Genomic DNA, 24,465 nt, shown 5'->3' with positions numbered 1-24,465 from the left:
TTCTGGATGACTCTTCCCCGTTTCCCTGTGAAGGGGAGTGTGGCTGGCCTTCCTCCCTGAGTCAGGGGCAGTGCAGTTCCCACATTGCTCTGGTCTGCTCTCCCACGTAACTCCTCAGAGTGTTCAGTAAAGAGCAGCAAAGCTATCCCATCACGTTGAGACCTATTATCACAATATGCAATGGCTCTTTTCATGGCTATTTGAACACACACCCTTGGAAATAAAGATTTCAATGAAATATTTAGAATGGAAAGGTCCCGGCATCCTATGTCTGATAGAATTACTGCTTTGGTTCAGACTCGGACTTACCTCTTTATGATAATCTCCCCAAATAAACAATGTAATAAATCTATATCATTTCAGGAGTAACCCCCAGTCTTTGCCAGGAAAAAGATCTAAATTGACTAGTATAAAACTTTCTCTCTACTACTGGTTTTTATTTATCTATGTATGCCTTCTTTGGCTAGAATCCACTGTTGTGGTGACATACACACTTCGGAGTCAGGCTGCCATGGTTCAAATCCTGGCTCTACGAGGTCTGTTAGCTGGAGCCACGTGCTCCCTCTCTCGTGTCTCCATTTCTTTATCCACAAAAAAAGGGATCACAATAACAGAAGCTCACTGCGACGGCTGCTCCAAGTATTAGGATAATAAATATAAAGCTCTATGCATAGCAACTGACACAAAACCATAATAAATACTAACTACTATTATTACTTTCATTTTTTCTTCTGATTTATTTTTCACGATCTTTCCCCTACCAGATTTCCTTCAGATCACATGATCAGTGGATTAGCAAACAGTTGTGAAACATCTACGGAGGAACAGATATTGTAAGGGTTGCAAGTAATAATAATAATGTAGAAGCACTGATCGGGCAAATTTACAGTTCTCTTGGGTTAGCACCACAATGTACATAAAACGATTAAGAAATAATAAATTCAGGCAAACCATTCTGGACTAAATTGCATAGTTCAGAATAAGGGTTGCACATGCCCAGAAAAGGAGACCTCAGTAAAAACAGCTTCATGGATGTTGTTGGAATCTGAATTGATCTTAAAGGATGAGTAATACTTAAGTGGGTGAAAGGGGAAGAAGGATGCGTTCTAGGCAGAAAACAAGATGGAAAAAGACAGAGATGAAGGTCCCGAGTGCTCTTGAGAAGTAAAGACCCTAGCCTGCCTGCCTTCATGTTTTATCGTCATTTATTTCAGATGAGTAAGAAAATTAAGCTCAATATTTAAATGGAGTAGGGCAGAGATGAGCAGGTCTGTGTGCCACAGCAAGCAGTTCTTGTGTTTAGAATAGCCTAACCCCATCTTCTATGTTCCATTCTCTAACCCAGACGAGTTCCTTTCATTATGTCCACTCATGAACAACTAAAAAAAAAAGCCTTACCCTGCAGCTAATACAGAAATGCCTTGGTACCAGTCAGTTGCATAAGTCATGGCTTTTAAAAATCGCCCAGGGAACTTGATGAGTTTATCACAATGATGATTGCCATTGTTTGCCAAAGCAACAATTTCCGCATCTCCTAAAAGTATTTATAGAACAGCCAGATTCAAAATGTCTGGTTACTATAACTGGCTGTTAAAAAGAGTTTTTCAAAATCCAATAGATTTTTCTGTATATCTTTAAAATTCTGTAGTCAGAGTAAAGAGAATTTGTTTATATTTAGAACATTTTCTTTTTCCTGAGAAGATTTTATCCTTTGAATCGAAATCTACTTTTTTAAAAAAATAGAAACAAACTATAATATGAACAGCAGAATGTAAATATCGGGATTATTATCTAAGTAGTTAGTACTGATTTGAAAAATTCATATTTAATTTTACTTTATTTAAATGTCTACAGGTGGTCCTATTGGTTCATGGAGAAATGAGAATAGAGGTAAAGTATGAAAAGTTTTTTGTAATTAAAATAATAGTTCCATTAAAATTGTGTTCAGGCAAACAAATATTAAATGTTTTAAATTATTTAACAATTAAATTGTGAAAATTCTAACAACTAATCCAATAATACTTAAATACCAGCAATGTGTAAGTGTTATTAATATAATTTATCTCAGGCATTGTTTCTTCTTATGTTAAATCAACAGGTTCTAATGAAACAGGGCCTGTGTGCCAAGAATAGTTAAGATACTGTGAAATATATGGAGAAAATACAAAATATGATTAAATGCTGCCTTAAAAGTCACATTGGAAAAAGCTTTGTAACTCTTTTAGTTATTTAATGTTTCTTCTTTGACAAAGTCTGAGATAAAGCAATGTAGACATCCAACAGCCTTAGATATCCTGAAACATAGGGGGCTCCTCAATCTATGTGTCTATATAAGCAATTCCCAAAGCGAAAATGTCCCACGTGTGCATACTAAACGGAACCCCTTTTCCCATAAGACGAAAGGGCAGCCTGGAGAAAATGGAGACATAAACGTGAATGGGTGAAATTTGCAAGACCCTGCAGAGAAGAGGAAGACAACTCCAAAAGAAACCCCATTGCCCAAGTAAGTCACCTGAGCAGGGCAGTGCGAGTTTTCAGAACAAATGGATTAGATGGAAATTAAAGTAATACGACAGTTCCAGTTAGGAAAATGCAGACTGGGCCACCCACAGAACAAGTAACCTGATATCTACAACCAAAATGAAATGTATAATAATAATAATAATAATAATAGAGATAGACAAAGATGAAGGAACTATGGTCTGTAGACTAATAAAAAAATAATTAAAAGACACTTGGACCTATTTCAATGGATAAGCCTTATTTAGATCCAGACTCTAGCCAATAGAAAAAAATATGTGGATAAGATAATTTTAAAAATGGCTAGGAGCCAACATTGAATTGATCATGTATTCTTAATCATTGGCACTGGATGATAAAATATATCAGGTTCATTACACTATTCTAACTTTATATATCTTTGGACTTTTCCACACAAAAAGCTTTAAAATTAGAATAATAAAAAGCAATACATTTTAACACTTACTATGTAATCCCCTTCCCTTTTTTCTCTCCAGCTCTCCCTATTTAAGCTAAAATAAATGGCTTTTATAAATGTTAACTGTTAAGAAAGGAACATCAGAAGTAGCCTCTCTGATTTTATCTCAATCTTTTAACATCACCATGGTGGCCACAATATAAGCAAATGTTCTAAAGCCAAAATGATTAATGCATTTTGGTCCATACCGGTCAACAGAAGCAACAATTTATGTCATATTTCTAGTATATATTTAGGTAATAAATAAACAGCACAGTGTCAGAAAGGGTGAATAAAACGAACAGATGACTGAAGACTATAGCAGAGGAGAAAAGGGGGGGAGGAAAAAGCCTGACTAACACTTTGTATTAGTATTTAACACTTTGGGTATTTTTTGCTGCAGATTAGTTCAGATTTCCATGCAAAACAGAAAATTACCTACCGCATTACTGGAATCGGAATTGATCAGCCCCCTTTGGGAATCTTTGTTGTTGACAGAAATACTGGAGATATTAACATAACAGCCATAGTTGATCGTGAGCAAACCCCAAATTTCCACGTAAGTAGTGTTTTCAACATGGGGCGCCCTTTTCCCTCATGTATCGTAGCTAGAAGATGATACCCTTGTACTGGTTAATTGAGAGGAGATATCAGTGCATAAATCAATCTACCAACAAATAACAACATTAGTCCCTTGACAAAGAGCCTCCACTCATGGTCATGCCCCTGAAGGAACATGTCAGGAGGGGCATGACTGCCAAACTCCAGACGCAGCCTGCCAAGAGCTCCGCCCTGCCATGAGTCAGTAGCAGTCCGGAGAAAGGGCAACTAGCCCAACGGGTCTGCCCAGACGGGTACCTTTTCTTACTTTGTCTACTCTTTGGGGAAATATTTTTCTCCTTTGCATGAAAGTTCTATCCATGCCAGGGCAAGCTCCTAGTATGCAAATTAAGCTTGCTGAGTGAGAATTAACTTTTTCCCTTTTATTTCTAGATCACATGTCATGCGCTAAATGCCTTAGGACAAGAGGTAGAGAAACCACTTATATTAACGGTCAAAATCTTAGACATCAATGACAACCCTCCAGTGTTTTCACAAAGTGTATTCATGGGTGAAATTGAAGAAAATAGTCCTGCAAGTAAGTCTTTTTACAGTACCTGTAATTTTTAATTTTCACATACAAGTATCACAATAGCATATCATTTTTATAAGCTAATTTATTCTTAGTTTCATCAGTTTTCCAGAAAAACTCATAGAGATAACCTAAATCTTCTTTCTGATATTTGCAGTTGAGCTAATAATTCACTGCCTTTGTACTTCTAGGTGCGGCTCTGTTATGAGGCCAATCGTATCTTATTCTGTGCATACAAGTTACATGGGCACCAGCAGTCACAAAGCTAAAGCGGGGGCCTTAGGTAGCCGGGATGCACCAGCAGGGCTTTTTGAGATTATAAGGCACGAGACACTCTCATGTCGCTTGAATAATTTGGGGAAAAGAGAATCATATAGCCATCCACCAAGGGAAGACAGAAAAGCCTCTCAACCCCACACAGCCAAGACCTAAGGGGAACTGGGGGGTTTTAGGGAAGGCAGTACAGTTCTACCTGATGAAGACAGACAGCAAGTGACATGGCATATTTTGTTAGCATACATCCTATCTAATAATAGAGAAACATGGTAATTAACTGCAACTTCACTACCCTTCCCATTGGCTAATCAGCGAGATATGCAAATTAACTGCCAACTAAGATGGCGGCCGGCAGCCAGGCAGCTGAAGCGAACAGGAGGCTTGCTTGCTCCAGTGATGGAGAAAGCCAAGGTTCCCTGCCTGCCGCTGCCAGCCTCTGAGCTTGCACTCTAAGAAACAATGTTGCAATTATAGAAGCTAAACAATCCCCAGAAACCTGCTTTCAGCCAGGCAGGCCTCAGAGCTGGAGTTGCAACAGTGTTACAATTATAGAACCCAAACAAACCCAGATACCTGCTTTCAGCAGCTGAGGTCTCAGAGCTGGAGCCGAGCCTCAGAGCTAAAGCCGGCTCTCAGCTCCAGTGACAGCCATAGAAGGTAAATAAATCCCAGAATAAAAAAGAAAAAAAAGAAGAGGTTGGGAGCTTCAGTCACCCGCCAGCCTGAAAATGGCCTTCAGCCCCTCACCCAGGCTGGCCAGGCACCCCAGTGGGGACCCCCCACCCTGAAGGGGGTGTGACCAGCTGCAAACAGCCATCATCCCCTCATCCAGGCTGGCCAGGCACCCAAGCGGGACCCCCACCCTGATCCGGGACACCCTTCAAGGCAAACCAGCTGGCCCCGACCCATGCACCAGGCCTCTATCCTATATAGTAAAAGGGTAATATGCAAACTGACCCTAACAGCAGAAGGACTGGGAATGACTGATCACTATGACACACACTGACCACCAGGGGCAGACGCTCAATGCAGGAGCTGCCCTCTGGTGGTCAGGGCGCTCTCACAGGGGGGAGCTCTGCTCAGCCACAAGCCAGGCTGATGGCTGCCAGTACAGCGGTGGTGGTGGGAGCCTCTCCTGCCTCCTCAGCAGCGCTAAGGATGTCCGACTGCAGTTTAGTCCACTGGCAAGTGGACATCCCCGGAGGGCTGCCGGGCTGCCAGAGGGATGTCTGACTGCCATCTTAGGCCCAATCCCCCGGGGAGCGGGCCTAAGCCAGTAGGTGGTCTTCCCTGAGGGATCCCAGACTGCGAGAGGGCACAGGCCGGGCTGAGGAACCCCCCCTTCCCCCCAAGTGCACAAATTTTTGTGCACCGGGCCTCTAGTATAGGTATAAGATCTTAAGAAAACAAATACTGATTTGAACTTGTGTTGAGTCATTAGTGTGAAGAGAACATCAACGGCTCCATATGCTTTAATGAGCTTCTCCTTCCCAGACTCTCTGGTGATGATACTGAACGCCACGGACGCAGATGAACCAAACCATCTGAACTCTAAAATCGCCTTCAAAATCGTCTCCCAGGAGCCCGCAGGCATCCCCATGTTCCTCATGAGCAGACACAGCGGGGAAGTCCGCACTTTGACCAATTCTCTTGATCGAGAGGTAAAGCAAGGCGCTTGGGAGCCATTAAAGTAAAGGATTTTATTTAATAAAGCCAGAAAGAAGTGATTCCGTTTTGCCAGAGAATGAAAAGAGAGAGGAAAAGAGGTTCCCAGTACTCAACGGGGCCAATCTAGGGAAACGGTCTTCCAGGGGGTGGGGGGCCCTGGCACCTGCACAATCGATCACACCCTCAGTAAACAAGTGAGTGCACCAGTGGGCGCTACAGTGGAAGAGGGCATTGCCATTCATGGACAAGGACCAACTGTGATTAATTCCCCATATGACGGAGGGAAAGGGTATTTCACAGATGAAGCACAAAATGTCTATCTGGAAAACAGCCATCTCTGATGGCACACTTTTTCTCCTGACTTCTTTTAATGTTACCCCTGCTTCCAGAACACTAAAGAATCTCCTTCCTCTCTCTCCCCCATCATCCTACCACCACACCACCACCACACACTACCCCATCGTATTCCATATAACTTTTATGCAGATGATTTTCTGAACAGACCGACAGGGAAAAATAACTCTGTAAGTGAGCTTCCCTCGCATAGCATCCCACCATCATCACTGCCCACGTTTGTTCTAAGTGTCCTTTCTTGCCCTAAGCAGCCCACAAAGAGAAAATCTGTTCTAGCCTCTTAAAGACTTCGAGAGCCCCACACACACCCTCGATGATGGACAGCACACAGTGCACGTGCTCCAATAAATCATGAGCTGGAACATTTTCCCTCCCTACTCATAGGAAGCAAGTAGTTGTCACTCATATTCTTGGCACTAGAGTTAATTAATTTTCTTTCTTGACTCCAAATGTAGCAAGTGAGCAGCTACCGTCTGATTGTGAGTGGCGCAGACCAAGATGGAGAAGGATTATCAAGCCAGTGTGAAAGCAGCATCAAAGTGAAGGATGTCAATGACAACTTCCCAATGTTCAAAGAATCTCAGGTACACCGTTCACTCCCTCAAGAATAATTTTTATGTATTTTTTTATTATATACGTTGCCACCCTAATTCAGCATGTGTCTGCTTGCTGGCTTCTATTTAGGTTCTCCGCACTTTTCTCTAAAATAATAGCTTTTGTAAAATACAAGAATTCAGTCACTGACAAGGAGGCAATACATAATCTGAGAATTCATGATTAATGCCATTCAGAGTAAACATAATCCCCTTCAATAGAACCTGACATTGAATCTTAAATTCTGCTTCTCTCCTTAGTATTCAGTGAGTATTGAGGAAAACACTTTGAGTTCTGAGTTACTTCGATTTCAAGTAATAGATTTGGACGAAGAGTTCACAGATAATTGGCTGGCAGAGTATTTCTTTACCTCTGGCAACGAAGGGAATTGGTTTGAAATACAAACTGACGCCAGGACTAACGAAGGCATCCTGAAGGTGGTTAAGGTAAGGTCTCACTTCCCTTTGGTGGCAAACATATTCTCTTTTAGCCAAAACTATCATTTCTACAAATAAACTTTATGCACTTATTAATCATACCACCTCCTTCTAGAAAACACATAAAAGTAGGTCGAATTTTTTAAAGACACACACATATAGCCCCATTACCTAAAGACAGCCTTTTTAACATGTTGATTTATTTCCTTCTAAAACAACATACTGTCTGTAGTAAACACAAATACACACACACACACACACACACACACACGCGCGCGCTTGATTTAAGCACAAGAAAGTAGAACACATTTCTTGACTTAATCTTTCTCCCTCTACAACTGAAGTTAGGAAGAGATACAAACACACACATGGAATTGTGGCTTTTGAATCTGTCCATTTATTTTAAGTGGATTAGCTAGTCAAGGAGGAAAAGAGGCAAGTTTTTCTAGAAAATGGGAACGTATAACTAAAGCTGCAAGATGAGAAATGGGTGAGTAAAGTAACCCTTTAACATGCTTGGCAGTCATTGCAAAGTTAACACTCAAATCCAGATCCCTTACTATATTATTTCCATGAATACACAAATGTAACTAAAATGAGCATGTCCTGATCTCATCACCCTCAAAAAATTTACTATGAAGGCTCTCCTAGGGTTCCTCAGGCCTTGGTCTGGGCCAGCTCCATAGGAAGGTCAAATCGTTCTCATGCAAGACCATCTGCAAATGGGTCTATAAAAAGCCACCCATGCACTGCTTTACAGAGGCCTCTTTGCCAACCAAGTTTATAAAGACAGTTTGCCTTGGCCACCTACAAATTTTTTAAATCAGAAAAGACATCATTGCACATGAATCCAGTGACTGTTCTGTGAGTGACTAGAGCTGCCATTCAGAGGAATGTATTATGGGCCTCAGTTTGCTCAGTCCTCACAATCTGACGAGGTGAGGGATTTGTTTTTGTTAGTTTTGTTTGTTTGTTTTTATTAATCCTCACCCAAGGATATTTTTCCATTGATTTTTAGGGAGAGTGAAAAAGAGAGGGAAAGACAGAGAAACATTGATGTGAGAGACACACATCGACACACAGATTGGTTGCTTCCGATCAGGGCCAAGGCTCAAGGAGCCTGCAACCAAGGTACATGCCCTTGACTGGGATCAAACCCAGGACCCTTTGGTCTGCAGGCAGATGCTCTTTCCACTGGGCCAATCCAGCTAGGGTGGGATTTTTTTTCAAAAGTGGGAAGTTGAGGATCAGAGATATGAAATACTGTTCCCTGAGTCGCACGGATTGTAAGTAGCAGAACCGGGATTCAAACCAGGCTGCCATAGCACGTTTGGGTTCTTTCCTCTGCACCCCGTTGCCTAAAATGACGTTTGCTAGTACCCTGCTTTGTGAGTATCATTGTACTGAGGTTACATGAGTTAAGAATTCCGAGGTTCCTCTGTCTCAACATTACAATGCTCTCTGAAACGATTTTGCTAGATCTGTTTCTATTCATAGAAATAGAAGGATCCATTCATAGCATATAAGATAGAGTTCTCTTGTCCTCTTCTGGGTTTGCCAAACCGTATTTCTTTGACACTTCTTTTCTTCTCATTTTATTTTTACTCCAGCCGCTAGATTATGAACAACTACAAAATGCACAATTTAGTATCGCCGTCAAAAACAAAGCTGAATTTCACCAATCTGTAATCTCTCAATATCGAGTCCAGTCAACCCAAGTCAAAGTTCAAGTTATAAATGTGCGAGAAGGAATTGCATTCCGCCCTGCTTCCAAGACGTTTACTGTCCAGAAAGGCATAAGTAGGAAAAAGTTGATCAATTACATCCTCGGAACGTATGCAGCCATTGATGAAGACACTGGCAAACCTGCTTCAAATGTCAGGTATGATTACTTCAATAACATTGTATTATTCCTTGACTTAGTATTAATCTATAAATTATTACACCCAGCCAGTGTGGCTCAGTGGTTGAGCGTCAACCTATGAACCACAAGGTCACAGTTCAATTCCCACTCAGGGCACATGCCCTGGTTTCAGGCTCTATCCCCAGTGTTAAAATAAATAAATAACACCAAAACTATTATATGGCAAGAATATAAAGTTATACAAAGGTGGCCAACTCAATGAGCTGAGTTAAAATAAATAAATAACACCCAAACTATTATATGGCAAGAATACAAAGATATACAAAGGTGGCCAACTCAATGAGCTGCTAACTGGAGAAGAGATAAGTAGTGGAATCATTAGATGATATTGTATTATGAGCAAAGATAACATAAGCATAAGTTAAAGTGGAAACTAAAAGAAAAATGCTTCAGCCTGCCTACAGAGGTCAGGACAATGGTTCATGGAAACTTTCAATTGAGTCTGAAAGAGCAGAAGTTCACCAGAAGGCTGTGGTGCAATAAGACGGAACAGTATCTACAAAGACACATACGCCTAAAATCTAAGAGCATGTGCAAAAACAGTTACTGTAGTGTGAAGAGTAAGAACACAGGTTATTGCACCGAGCATAAATTAGAAAAACCCAGGTGAACACACCTTAAGGGTTACTGTTTTTCCATGCTAATTTGTTAATTCTCTGCTGCTTTTCAGAAAAGCATATTTCAATGTCTTATATTCAATATAAATACATTAAATATAAATGGGTCATTGTCATTAAGTAGGTAACATTCCATATTTGAAAGAAAACTATTACCTTTTTCTATTATAAAACAGATATGCCCTCGGACGGAATGATGGTGGTTTTCTAATTATTGACTCAAAAACGGCTCAAATCAAATTTGCCAGAAACATGGTTCGGGATTCTACTTTCATATTTAACAGGACAATCATAGCAGAGGTTCTAGCCATCGATGGTAAGAAAAATGTTTCAATCGTATTTATAGAAATGTTCCTCCAATTGCATTTAGTTATGAATAGATGATTATGATTCTTTAACAAATTCCCTTCAACACTAGATCAATGATCATAGGGCCTTGGGTCTCAAGTCCGAGGCAGCTGAAGCTAGAAGGCTAGCATTCCAACATCTCAGTGGCCTTTGTAGCACCAAGTGAATTCTGTGTTCCGTCCTGTGGTTTGCTTGTGGTTGGGACAGGGATTTTTAGACCCACCGGAGTTTCTGGTTTTGAGAAGGATGGATAAAGATTGATGCTGAATGCCTACAAGGGAAGCTCAGATGTATGAGTAACTCACAGCTCCAGGTGCCTTTGTGAGTTACTCATACAATGAGCTCCTTATGAAAACCTCATGTGCTTATGTCATTAAACAATAAAATCTTCTGGAATGTTTTAAAAATACTATTCATTAACCTTGTATGTGTGCGTCCACAAGTATAAAATTAGCTTATACTCGCCGAAACCGGTTTGGCTCAGTGGATAGAGCATCAGCCTGCGGACTGAAAGGTCCCAGGTTCAATTCCGGTCAAGGGCATGTACCTGGGTTGCGGGCACATCCCCAGTGGGAGATGTGCAGGAGGAGGCTGATCGATGTTTCTCTCTCATCGATGTTTCTAACTCTCTATCTCTCTCCCTTCCTCTCTGTAAAGAATCAATAAAATATATTTTAAAAAAAAATTAGCTTATACTCAAGGCAATAAGCAAACATAAAGTTAAAACAAAAGAATAAACAGCAAAATTCATATCATCTGAGAAAACAGCAAAAAGCACGAAGGGAAAAAATACAGAAAGATTCAATCCTGCCACTGCTAGATTTCATTTAATGTTTTTGATTGTCAACATATTTAAATTTTTTTCAATAATCTTTTATATCTTAGGTAACAAAAATAAATCATTTATTATTCCAAATACTTTGGCCCAAGCTTTAGAAGTAAAAAATCTTTCACACAGTGCCGGGATCATGGAGTAGGATACACTTAAGAAAACTATTATTTTTCTGTTGATTTCATTAGCAGTCAGTGAATTCATCACCTTACAGGTCTTAGTCCCAAGGATATTAAATTAATAGCCAATGCTACAGAATCAGATGCCAGCCAGGTTGAATTTTCTTTTTACAAGATGTGGAGATTGTAGGTCATTTTTACTTGTAAGAATAACAAATATAATCTTTCATGAGAAGTCACACTAACTTGGCTGCATGCAGGAAACACTTAAAAGGTTCATTTTTGTTTGTTTATATATTTTTAAATATATTTTATTGATTTTTTACAGAGAGGAAGGGAGAGGGATAGAGAATTAGAAACATCGATGAGAGAGAAACATCGATCAGCTGCCACCTGCACACCTCCTACTGGGGATGTGCCCGCAACCAAGGTACATGCCCTTAAACTGGAATTGAACCTGGGACCCTTCAGTCCACAGGCCGACGCTCTATCCACTGAGCCAAACCAGTCAGGGCTGTTTATATTTTTTCATCTTTATTGTTGAAAGTATTGCATATGTCCCCATATTGACTCTTCTAGCCTGCTTGTTCTGTGTATCTTTTTAACTCTAACATGCCATTCTTACAGAAAACACGGGCAAGACATCTACAGGCACCGTCTATGTTGAAGTGCCTGGTTTTAATGAAAATTGTCCAACAACTGTCCTGGAAAAGGAAAGGATCTGCAGCTCATCGCCTTCCGTGGTTGTCTCCGCGAGAGCGCAGGACGGTGATAGATACACTGGCCCCTACACGTTTTCACTGGAGGATGAAAGTGTAAAACTGCCCATCGTGTGGCGGATCACCACCGTTAACGGTGAGTAGCAGTGCAGGTGCCATCAAGGCAAATTCCCGGAGGATGAGAGGGCTCCTGGGAGCGAGTTCTTTCCAGGAGCAATTGAAAAACATTCAATGCGACGAAGATGGAGCCCTTGCCTCGGGAATTTCTTCTCTTTAGCAGAGGAAAGAAATGCTGTGAGATCGTGTTAGCACTGTTTAATATTTTCTGTTTTTCATGTGGACTCCAATTTTTTATTCTTATATGTTATTTCTACCTCCAGAGCACACCAAAATAAGATTAGTCAGTTACCTATTGCATTGCAGAGCTGCTTAGGTTTCTGAATACATAAAGGTTTCTTTCTGGGCAGGCTGTGGGCAGACAGGACTCACTGGAGAGCCGGCCTGCTCGGGGCTCATAGGAAGAGCTCCTTAGAAGAGCTGCAAGTCAGGAATCCCGAGCATGGGGTGAATGGAAACCTGTAAACCCATTAGCCAATGGCAATGAGCTAATCCATCCTTCCTTTTCTTCTGACCTTTTCCACGTTAAGTTTACATTTCCTGACTTTGCCAGGAGTCTCAGAGAAACAGCCAAGAGACTTAATAAGAATCTCCTCCCTTTCCAAATTGTATAGTGACCATCAGGCCACCCCAGTCCCTTATAAATGAAGTCACTTTTCTCTAACTCCTTTCTAAACCAACCTTGCTCCGTTATCCATGTGCGCCGTGGGGCCCTAGTCCTAGGTGTCAGTCATCGCTAGGTCCCCAAAGGGGTCTTGCTCTCCATGGCCTTCTTTCCTGGGGCCTTACTGACCCTGGGGTAAGGTTTTAGCTCCAAATGAAGCATGCAGTTCTAAATGGGTTTACCAGACACACGGCCAATGAAAAGGCTGCAAAAGAAACATGAGACAGACAGGGCCTGGCACTAGATACACCTGCCTGGGTGAGGCTGGACTGGGTGGACCAGGGGTAATGGCAGAGGGCATGATGGAGTCAAGACCGATTCAACACTAGGCTGTACAGCTGGAACTAAAACAAAATAATATTGAATGTAAAATAAATAAATAAGGATTGACGGACGCAGCACAGACCTGCAGCCACTGAGAGCTGCTGCCGGAGCCCACTTAGAAAGGAACGATGTAGCAATAGAGAATAGAGAGCAATCAATGCTCACAAGTCAGATAGACAATGGCCTTCACCACAGGGAATCCCATACAACCAGCACCAGGCTCATGGGATCAGGACTGACAGGAGCGGCTGAGGTAGCATCAGCCAAAGCAGACAGTCAGTCTTGGTAAGTCAGACACAAACACATGGATTTAGGCAGGAGGGATGCAGTCACGGTGTTACAGGAAAGGGGACCTGGCCCTTGGTGGGTCTGCCTCGGGCGGCCAGTAGTGTGTGGGTTCTTGACCTCCTGCAGGAAAAACTTCACAACGAGCTCAGATGACTGTGGGGGAACACTTGCTCAAGCTGGAGTCATAAAACAAGAAGGGACTAGCTTAGAAGAAGCAACAGGAGAGCCTGGGCTGGGCTGCCCTAGCTCTCGGGGAGTCAGGGAAAAGGGAGCCTTGGGGACAGGTTTAGGGGTTAGCCTGGGACGAACTGCTGCTGCCCACTGCTCCCCTGGTTGCAAGCCTCATGGGGTCCTTTAGGGTTTAGGAGATGCGTGCCTGTGGGGGAAGAAGAGGGAAAGGGAATGGCGGGACAGGGGGCGTTCCCCCAAAGGGAGAGCACACGCTGAGTCCTTTGTCTGGAGACTTTATCTCTTTCTTGCAGGCGGGAATCTTAGGAAAGGTCTCAGGGGAGGGTTTCAGCAGAATATTAATCCGTTTTCTAGGTTCAGGGTCGTGGTCTCCCCGATTGGTCAGTCGCAGGGCAGGGGTTAGTCAGTCATCGCAGCAGGTCCTGGTGTTGCCCACCTGACGCTGCTGCTTGTCTGGGCCTGGAGCTGAAATACAACTGAGGCCTAGAGGTTATCTCCAAGGAGGCGACCCTCTGTACCGGCTGTAAATGGCTCCGCCAGTTTGTTCAGCTGTGGTCTCCGTGTCCCTGCTCTACTGCCCTGGCTTCCCGCCCGTCTCAAGAGGGCCACCAAGAACCAAGGAGTTGGCATAGGCAGCCACACAGGAGCGGGTGCGCCCCAGGAGAGGGACCTGGGACTTAAATGATGCCAGCTCCCCTCTTCTTTATGGGGACATTCAGGGTAGGACTGGGTCTTCATGGGGGACCCCTCTGGGACCAGGAGGATGTGCAGCCTGATTTACCCAGCCGAATCCCTGTAGCCTCATAACTGCTCAAATCTCATCCTACCATTAGCCCCACTGCTTGCGACAGTGACGTCTACGGAACTCTGGTTCTGTTAACCAAAAGCAGTGGTTTTAGAGAAAAGGCACCTGTCCCACTGTTGATGTGCATGATTATTTCTCTACAGCCACCTCTGCACTGCTGACCACCCAGCAGCAGCTGCCCCCCGGGAGGTACCCCATCTCCCTCGTGATCGCAGACAGACAAGACAGGCAGTGTGACACTCCAGAAGGCCTGGCTGTGGAGGTGTGTCAGTGTGACAACAGGGACACCTGTACAGAGCCCCAGCCCGGGCCCAGGTATGGAGACCAGCCATCTGGGAGGCTGGGGCCCAACGCCATCGGCCTGATCCTGCTTGGCCTTTTGCTGTTGCTGTGTGAGTATCCCCTCGCTCCCTCCTGTTTCTCCCCGGGGTCAGCATTGCAGAGGCTTCGCACTGCTCGGGCGATGCATGTCTGCGATGCAGTAGACATGTTCCCTAACTTTCACAGGCAAAGCGGGGGAAATGGCACTCCCAGGAAGAATCTGCAGTGTTTACAGTTAACGTGTCACTTGCCAATAATCTATATTCATACCCAGCCAAGCAGGTCATGTCTGTGAGTCACAATCTATAGTCACAAATGGCAGACATTAGCATAAGGCATAAGCAAGTAATAAATGCTAGACATTTAGAAAATAGCATGAGAGAATCAAGATGGGGAAAATAATACTCATGATCAAAACAATGACTTTATCCATGAGGGAGACACTTCCTAAAATGTTTTCGCCATATCCAAGTCTCATGAGGTTCTGAAATAAACAGAGAGCCTTGGACAAATCAATGTAGGAAATCATGGGCCTTGTGCGTTACAGCAACAGGAACTTATCACAGGCTCCGAGACAGCACTGCTGGATCCAAGCCTCCTCCAAGCAGCTGACTGCCTCAATGCGCACCCTTTATAGCTTCCTCACTTCATATGATTAGGGTCATGGAACACATTTAGGGAAACTACACACATGTGTTATTTTTTAATAGGAGTAACATGCACTTTATTCAATAGACGGGTTTCTAAAAAGTTGCATTTAAATCAAAATCTTGTGAATCAAATCATATTTTTAATTTAAAAGAACTGGTAAATTCTTGTATAAATAAGAGAAATCCTTGAAAAAATTCACAGTCACTTCCCTAATTCATTATAAAACCATAGATTTAAAATTAGAGTTAAAATCCACTAAACCCATTCGCTTAAATGTTAATTTACAAGGTATTTTTAAAGCATAAGGAAGTGCAGTTTGCTGGTTTAATTGCTGTTTCCTAAGAGCACAGAGGAGACCAGACCACTAAAACATCACGCCCACCTCAAATCCTGTCCATCCCGTGTGCATTCACTTGACACCACAAACACAGCCTCAACATGTACAAATAAACGCTGTCATAATAAGAATTACAAACAAGGAACCACTGCGTTCATCAGCCATCAAACAGGGCCCGTTTAAGACAACAACACACATATCACAAGAATGACCGCTCTGTCTCCTTCAGTTTCATGATCATATGAACTTTTAGTATGTTTAATTTACCAAATGTTATTTCACAGAAACAAACTGTGCTTTCTATTAGATTTTCCATAAATATTAAAAATATTTTCTTTTCTTTGAACATTTCTGACAATCGTCATGCTAACTCATTTCCGAGAGATTGAAATGTCTTACTACTTTGTCTTCCTTTATGCTAGTGGCCCCCCTTCTGCTGCTGACCTGTGACTGTGGGAAGGGTCCCATTGGGGGAGCAACAACTGGATTCATCCCAGTTCCTGAGGGCTCAGAAGGAACGATTCACCAATGGGGGATCGAAGGGGCCCAACCTGAAGACAAGGTGAGGATCCAGGTTTATCTCAATTATATAGAGTGAAGTTCTGTTTATATTCAGGTAGGAAAGGCGATTTGGGGTATAAAAATAAGAGGTTCCCTGGCCCTCAAGGACCCTTGGGAGTCAGTGCTGAAATGAATGGAGCCTTTTAAGATCTTAGTTCTTCAGACGTCAAATCCTAAAAGTGGTTATTCCTGCAAGCATTTGGGTTTCTTGTAATGTCACCATTTGCAAAGGGCCACAAAATCTGTGTGTGTGTCTTTAATGTATTTTTTTTAACAGGGTTTGCAGGAAATCACAAATATTTGTGTGCCACTTATAACCTCCAATGGAGCTGATTTCATGGAAAATTCTGGTACGTGAACACCAAATTTATTTCTGAAAGTCACAGTGGGTTAAATAAGAAATGTTGAAAAACAAGAAGTGTTCTAAATTCTTTTCTTAATAATTTGCATATTTGTGTATATGCTAGGAGGTGGTACCATTAAAATAGGGTTTTAATGAAATGGTTTATTTTTAGGATATTAGTCAATTTCATGACCTAAATCTGGCTTCAGTAAAGTTCATTTGCCCACTGATGCCACTGTTTTTAATATATGAAGATTTGTTACTTTTCTCAAACTTTAATAAACTGAACTATAGCTCTTACACAGTCAATTATGATTTTTTAAATAGAAAAGATTTCACACATATAGAAAAACATAACAAACACTGTACTACCACCCAACTTTGACTATTCTTTTTGTTGTTGTTGTTGACTATCACACATTTTCCCCACTTTCTCCCCCTTTGCCTCCTTCCACCCTGCCCCCACCCCCCTAGGCCTTCACCACACTATTGTCTGTGTCCATGGGTTATGCATATATGCATATATATTCATTGGTTGATCTCTTCCTGTCATCTCCACCCTCCTTCCCTCTGAGATCTGCCAGTCTGTTCCATTTATCCATGCCTCTGGTTCTATCTTGTCCATCAGTTTATTTTTTTCTTTAGATTCCACATCTGAGTGAGACCATGTGATACTTGTCTTTCTCTGACTGACTTATTTTGCTTAGCACAGTACTCCCTAGGTTCATACATCCTATTGCAAAGGGTAAGAGATCCTTCTTTTTTGCTGCTGCATAGTATTCCTTTGTGCATAGTACCATAGTTTTTTTACCTACTCATCTTCTGATGGGCACTTGGGCTGTTTCCAGATCTTGGCTAATCTGAATAATGCTATGTGAACATTTGGGTGCATATATTCTTTCTGATTGGTGTTTTGGGATTCTTAGGATATATGCCCAGAACATTGGTAATATTTGCACTTAAAATCTCATATGTGCACATCCTCAATCTTATTGCCCTTCTCCCTTCCCCAGAACTAACAGTATCCAGATTTGAGTCCAGTTACCAATTCTTATTTCAACCATAATGGGACAAGATCACTTATGTTGTCATACAGGTGACATTATTCCTTTAGTTTACCAAAGACTCTCTTATTCATATTATCTCAATGCCACAACTAAGGCATAAACTAGAGGAACAATAAGACCTTAATGCCCAATATTAAAAATTTTCTTAATTCTATACTTAGCAATAGATATAAAATCTTCATGAGATATCTTCAAAAATGTAACTGTCTACCTTTAAAAGCGACCCCAATCCTCACCTGCTCCCCCATTATAATTACATAGCAAAGCTATATTCAGAATTCTCTAGAAAAAAAGAACTTTCTACGACAGCAGAATGTAAAGGTAACAGGCAGAATAGTCATAGTTCATACATTTTCCTTAGGCAGCAAGACACCAAATTAGCATTAGCTAATTTGCATGATCACATATGCATGTCTCCTCTTTGGGTTTCAGACTGAGCCAATATGGCAGCTTCATTACAATTTTTCCCCTGAAAACAAACAAGCATTGCATCAGAAGCTTTCCACGGCAGTGTGCTGAATATTCTGTTTTTACTTTTCCATTGCTGGCCGCTGTCACTGAAAATCCATTTCCTTTGTATATTTTTCAATTAGCATGTTTTCAGAGCTTGTTCACCTGCCAGTATCCTCTGTTATACCCTCCCCTCCTCGTTACTCTCACATAACAGACTGTGGGGTGTTCTTATCACCACTAGACATAGCATTGTGTTTTCTCCCACCGATTTGCTTTACTTAATGACTGCTCATGGATATCAAAGACCAGGATTTTAAAGAATCCCAGCAGGAGACGTTAGAGAACTTCCTCCCCTGTGTTTAGATGTTTGTATGAATGCCTGTGCCAGAGGAATGACGGCGGAAGGAGCTTCGGGCATGGAACTGACCACCAACCTTGGAGCAGCCGCGGGATCTGGAGCAGCCACGGGATCTGGGGCAGCTGCGGGGTTTGGAGCCACCACTGGACTTGGCTTCTGCTCTGCAGGCCAGTCGGGAACCATGCGAACAAGGCATTCCACTGGGGGGACCCACAGAGAATGTGGTGAAGGAGTAATAAGCATGAATTTCTTGGAGTCCTACTTTTCCCAGGTAATTTGGTGAGAAACTTCATGGCTCTGTTATTTACGTTAGAGATCTTTTTCTACTTGACTATATTTCAGTTTTGCAGCTGCTTTACAGCTTGTTAAAATGTAACAAAAAATCGGGGTTCTTTGCCTAAATAATACAAATAAACTAGGATGGCTGTCAAAATTGGGCTACTGGTCAAAAGGAAAAATAGGCAAGTAGACACAAAGTGAGAGAAGATAGCAAGTGGCACCTCATCCTTCCAACTGGAATAGCAACGGAAGGCAAACTCTTTTGCATTTCGGGATCAGCAACATCCTCTTTAGAAATGCAAAGCAGCTTGTTTTGTATTTCCTATACCATAAAGGATGTCAGAACAGAAGTGCATATATTTTTATGAGAAAGGTTATAGTATTCTTCACATTTTCAAAGTAGTTCATGCCCAGATAAGTTGAAGAACCATTGCATCAATGATTCAAAAATAAAAGTGGGAAGAAGGGATGTGGTCCAAGATCCAATGAGCACAGAACCATAAAGGGACAAGGGTACCAGAACAGAGAGGACTCTGGGAGCAGGTTGCTTGCCTCCTGGTTGGTGTGTGATTAGAACAGATCTCACATATAGTTTTGGTTTCAGACTGGTAAGTGCCAGGATCTTGCCCTCAGATGAGCTAATGTAGGCTGGCACTGTGCTTGAGGCTAGCCTGGCAGGGAAGGCTTGTTTGGGAAGAGGATTCTTGGGATAGTCTGAGGTGGTGTGGGTCCTAGTTAAGGGGCAGGCTCCCACGAGGGCTGCAGAGTCTAGGCCAAGGCCACAGTCTGAGTGGGAGCTGTGTAGACAATGACGGTGGGATGTCTTCTCCCCTCCCCCAAACACAAAGACATGCATGGGCACAAGTACACACAGGGCCCTCACACTTGGCCCAGGGAGTAACCTCCGGGCTTCATACACATTGGTTTTTCAGGCCTACATCCACGTAAGTGCCTTCAAAACCAAGAATTTACACCTGAGCCTCGGCCAGGCTCAATTCTGAGGGAAAGTCAACTACACTACTCTCCAAACCCCAGATAATTTCTGCTACGATGGTTGGTACGAAGACTACGTCTATGTCCACGGATTACCTAAGTCACGCATTCATGATCAGACCTTGAGTGTAGGGATGGTACTACATTCTTCCGCTGAGTCTCTTTTTAAATTCATTTGCCTACTTTTCTCCACCTTTAGAAAGCATTCGCCTGCGCAGAGCAAGACGATGGCCAGGAAGCAAATGACTGCTTGCTGATCTACGACAACGAAGGCCTGGGGGCCCCCAGCTCCCCCGTGGGCTCCCTGGGCTGCTGCAGCTTCATTGCTGATGACCTGGATGAGAGCTTCTTGGACTCGCTGGGCCCAAAATTTAAACAACTCGCAGAGATCAGCCTGGGGCTCGATGGCAAAGGCCAACAGTCTCAGCTGCCCACCCACGGCAGCGGTTCCGGGACGGGCGCCTGTGGCCACTCCGTAGAGATCCAGCACTCGGAGCTGTCTGGGGGCCAGACCACGTCGGGCGGCCAAGGAGCTTGCGCTTGGTCTGCTTCGGGCTCTGTCCTCCAGCCGGCCATTTGCATCCCCGACCCCCTGCAGCAGGGCGGCTACTTGGTGACGGAGACTTACTCGGCTTCTGGCTCCCTCGCGCAACCCCCCACCGCGGCCTTGGACCCGCTTCTCATGCAGAATGTGGTCATGACAGAAAGAGTGATCTGTCCCATCGCCAGTGGCCATGGCCACCTCCATGGTGCCGCTGAGCTGCGAGGGTCGTGTAACATGATCTACACAGAAGACCCTTGTTCCCGTCTGATATGACCAGAGTGACCTGGAGTAGCATGCTGGCCCCATAGAGATATTTGGACCAAATTATCCGTAATGGCATTGCAAGTCTCAGTATTGGTGTAATTGGGCACCTACTTGCTACGCTCATAAAGGGATCATAATTACAGTTGAAATTTTCTAGTTCATACCCCCAAAGTGAAGATGCTGCCACTCTTAATTCTCAAATACTATTCAAGTGGTAGTAAATGTTAATGCTTTTTAAAAAATCTTCACATACTCAGTAGGAAAATTCCCCAACAATTTTTGAACTTCTGCTTTTGCAGCACCAAAGAAAGGCATCCAACGCTTTAAAATGCAATGCACTTTTAGGAGATCAAGCACTTGGAGTCAAGAGTCCTGGTTCTTGTCTCTGTCGCCTTTTCTTGTATCATTAATAATGATGTACAAGTCTAAGGTGTTGGCCAAAGCATCTTTAGTTACTCAGGAGGGGAAAAGAGAACTACTCAGAGTTGAGTTGTTTCTATCTTCTTGGTGCTGGGAGACCCTAAGCACATCTTTTCCTCAAGCTAAGGGGCTACTGATTTATGCAGTAAACTTGCTACAACTATATGCCTCCTATTCTAAGAATAAGGCAATTTTATCATAGAACATTTAAGAAAGGTTTGTAAGTTGTAAATAGTATCTGGGGTTTCTTTATTCATCTTGAAATGATCTATGCAAAGAAAATGTTTTACACTGAACTCCTTCCTACACCACTTCTTAGTAACAAATCCTGTATTAATAGTTAAAAATGTTCCTTATTTTTCAAATGTCAGTGGGTAAATGGAATTTACATATGACAACATGTCATGATGTTTATTATGTTAACAACATCTACAGACTTTGTGGAAATACAAAACATGGCTTTCTCATGAGCAAAAGGGGCTTCTGACTAAAATAGCACGAGATGACATTTGTGAATATGTATTATAAGCAGCATTTCAGGTTCAACAGGATATGAAAAGGGATTACCAGGAACATCGATTTTTTTCAAGCCTCGCTCTTTTTTTTTTTTTAATTAAACAGCTACAGCAATTTCACTCTTTTTTTTAATATATTCTATTGATTTTTTACAGAGAAGAAGGGAGAGGGATAGAGAGCTAGAAACATCGATGAGAGAGAAACATCGATCAGCTGCCTCTTGCACACCCCCAGTGGGGATGCGCCCGCAACCAAGGTACATGCCCTTGACCAGAATCAAACCCGGGACCCTTGAGTCCGCAGGCCAAAGCTCTATCCACTGAGCCAAACCGGTTCGGCAGCAATTTCACTCTTGACGTAACAATGTTGTTAGTCAAGATTTAGAATATAGTCTTTCATTCATGTTATCATGATAGCAATGCAGTTCTTCAAATCATTTCTGCTCATTCAAGATCTTCAGCCTCTAAGCCACAGAGAGCACCCTCCCTGCGATGGCCATCTGTGCAGGCTGAGTCCCTACAAGGACACTGTGCAGCTCCACTATCTCTAATTGTATATAAAATTCTCCTCATTTTTTTTGCCATATTCAAAACTGATATTTGTTTTTCCAGATGGAATGCTAAGTAATAAAGTGTTCGTGTTTTCACCCAGCAGAGTGCGTGCAGTCTTGAGGATACCTTGGGGGAAAGAGACCCCCTAAATGTCCTTACATCTAGCATGCCCCCCTCCCCCCGAAGCCACAACTCCCAGGAGGGCGCTGCCAGGTTAGCCTGAGGAGTGCAGGCAGCGTGTTCTTCCCGACAAGGCTGCTGCTGCTTTTAAAGGCCTGCAGTGCACTTGGCTTGAGTTGAGGGGAACTTGGCCCCTTGGAGCAGCCTGCTGGGTCCTAAGGGAGTCACTTTGCTATGACAACTGGGCACCCCTTCTCTTGTGTCTCAAAGAAGCTTTCTCTGGGATGTTGAGCTGTGCCTCTGTTTATACAGAAGTTAATAGTCATAATAACCCTTATTCCGAGTTCAAAAGTGTACTCAGGATCCTCAAAGGATTTTAACTTTGCCTCTTAAAACCCAACTTATCGGGATATGGGAATGTTGCTGCATTTGTCAGGCTGAAGAGGAAACCATGCCACAGCAGGAAAGGTTCTATAGTGGAATAATTGCAATTCAATGTGTTCTGAAATGAAAACACATCAGCCTTGTCTCAGAGGACCTAAAGTTGATTTGCCATGTAAAATAACTTCAAAGCAAAAAATGTATCTGTATTTTTTCATCAAAAATAAAAATTGTTTTAAGCAGAAAAAAAATGTAAACTGTCTTTTTACTTGCTGTATCATCAATTTACAACTATATACTTTAATAGTATAACATCATTATAATAAAACCTTTTGATGACAAACTTATGAGTACTTCCTTAACCATTCACTAAAGGCTGAACTACTCTCTATAATCAATAGTTACTTAAAAACATGATAGAAGAAAGTGACTTCCATCTATGTTTTTGTCATTTTCCCAGCTGACCTCTATCCCACCTCCTCCCAGGCGGGAAGGACATACCAGGAGCCCCAGGACCTTCCTCAGGTGGATGCAGACGGTGCTGGGTGAGGTCAGGGCTAACTTTGGCTAACTGGAGGCTGTAACGCATTTATTATTTGTTTGGTAACCTAGCATCATCTTTCAGGCAAAAGTCTTGGCATTCTATGATGACTCAGAGAGAAAGGTTGGAATAAAGAGAAGGTAAGGTTTCCAGCCTAACATGATGAAAAAAAATATACCATGGCTCTGGTGACAGCGTTAGCCACAGCGGGGGGTTGCTCCCCACTAAATGCTTGTCATTTTATGTCTCTTATTTTTTTTAAGAAATGCCACAAGATAAGTCCCTTCAGAACTTCAGATCTTGCTTCTGACTGACCTTCCTCACTCTTAACTGCAGACTTGGACTTGAGGTACCGGAAGCAGAAACTGGATTAGCATGGATGTTGAGTGAAGAAAGTGGGCGGCTTAACTCGGATGATCAACTCAATTTCAGGAAAAATGAAGGCCATGTAGGTAAATGCCACCAGTTTCTCCTATTCTTAGAAAAGTCAAGGAATAAAAATCTTAATTTTCAAAACCAAGAGCATAAAGGGAATACATCCAACTGACTAGCTTCGAAGCGACTAATAATTAAGAAACAAGTGAACGTTCAGGGTCTTTCCTTCCTGCTCTTGGCAACTCAGCACTTTCTCAGCTCCTTTACCGGGCGACAGAGAGTAACTGAGTCACAGGTTATGTGGGTTAACACTTGTTCAACAACACAGGCCAGGAGGCTCTATGTCAGGGGAATAACTGGTCAGAAAACAAGACAACCATTTGCATTGCAGGTGACAGAAAGGACACGCCTTCCAGGACGAACATTGAGGTTCCAGAGCTTTATCCGATCCAGGCTGCGCTGAGATCCGCTCCCACGAGACCGCGGCCACGCTAGGTTGGTGTCTTTACTTTCTTTTTCATTAGTACAATGGCTTTTGGTTCTTTTTACAAATACAACCCAAAAAATCTAAACACACACAGATGTAGCTAAAACTCAAGAGAATGATGGTCTAAAAGAACAAGTGTCAATGAATGCAGCTAGCAGAGTGGGAAGAAACGAGACATGGTGAGGGCTGCCTACCAGGCGGCCAGGAGAGTGACATGTTCTCATTTCATTCTTAAAGAACCCTCAGATTGCAGCCATGAAAACAGAAACTCCGGAAAAGCAAAGTGGCTTCCTCAAGGTCATACAATACTGTGACACAAATGGAAAGGTCTGACTATAATTACTCAGCACTACTGACAATTATTACTCTCAGAATAATCTATTTTCAACTCTAAGATTTGAGTTGAACACGAAAATTTAGAAAGAATACAAAGAAAACAGTCAAAATCATTTTTTTGAATGTAAAAGATTAGAAATCTAGATATAATCCTAAAGATTAAAGAAGCCATATAATATAGGC

General features: G+C 42.5%; 1 protein-coding gene across 1 annotated transcript; it reads left to right on the top strand.

Moving 5' to 3' along the window:
• Positions 1-1,844: 1,844 nt before the first annotated feature.
• DSG3 (desmoglein 3) lies at positions 1,845-21,678 on the top strand. The gene is made up of 15 exons (XM_023756404.1): positions 1,845-1,890; positions 2,397-2,503; positions 3,381-3,536; positions 3,971-4,115; positions 5,880-6,046; positions 6,863-6,991; positions 7,262-7,447; positions 9,049-9,320; positions 10,156-10,295; positions 11,906-12,133; positions 14,528-14,776; positions 16,116-16,255; positions 16,532-16,604; positions 18,481-18,746; positions 19,947-21,678. The coding sequence occupies exons 1-15, from the start codon at positions 1,845-1,847 to the stop codon at positions 20,562-20,564; spliced, it is 2,922 nt and encodes a 973-aa protein (XP_023612172.1). The 3' UTR covers positions 20,565-21,678.
• Positions 21,679-24,465: the final 2,787 nt, after the last annotated feature.

Source organism: Myotis lucifugus, unplaced genomic scaffold, assembly GCF_000147115.1.
Source record: "Myotis lucifugus unplaced genomic scaffold, Myoluc2.0 scaffold_93, whole genome shotgun sequence".
Taxonomy (NCBI): domain Eukaryota; kingdom Metazoa; phylum Chordata; class Mammalia; order Chiroptera; family Vespertilionidae; genus Myotis; species Myotis lucifugus.
This window is presented reverse-complemented; position numbering and strand designations above follow the sequence as displayed.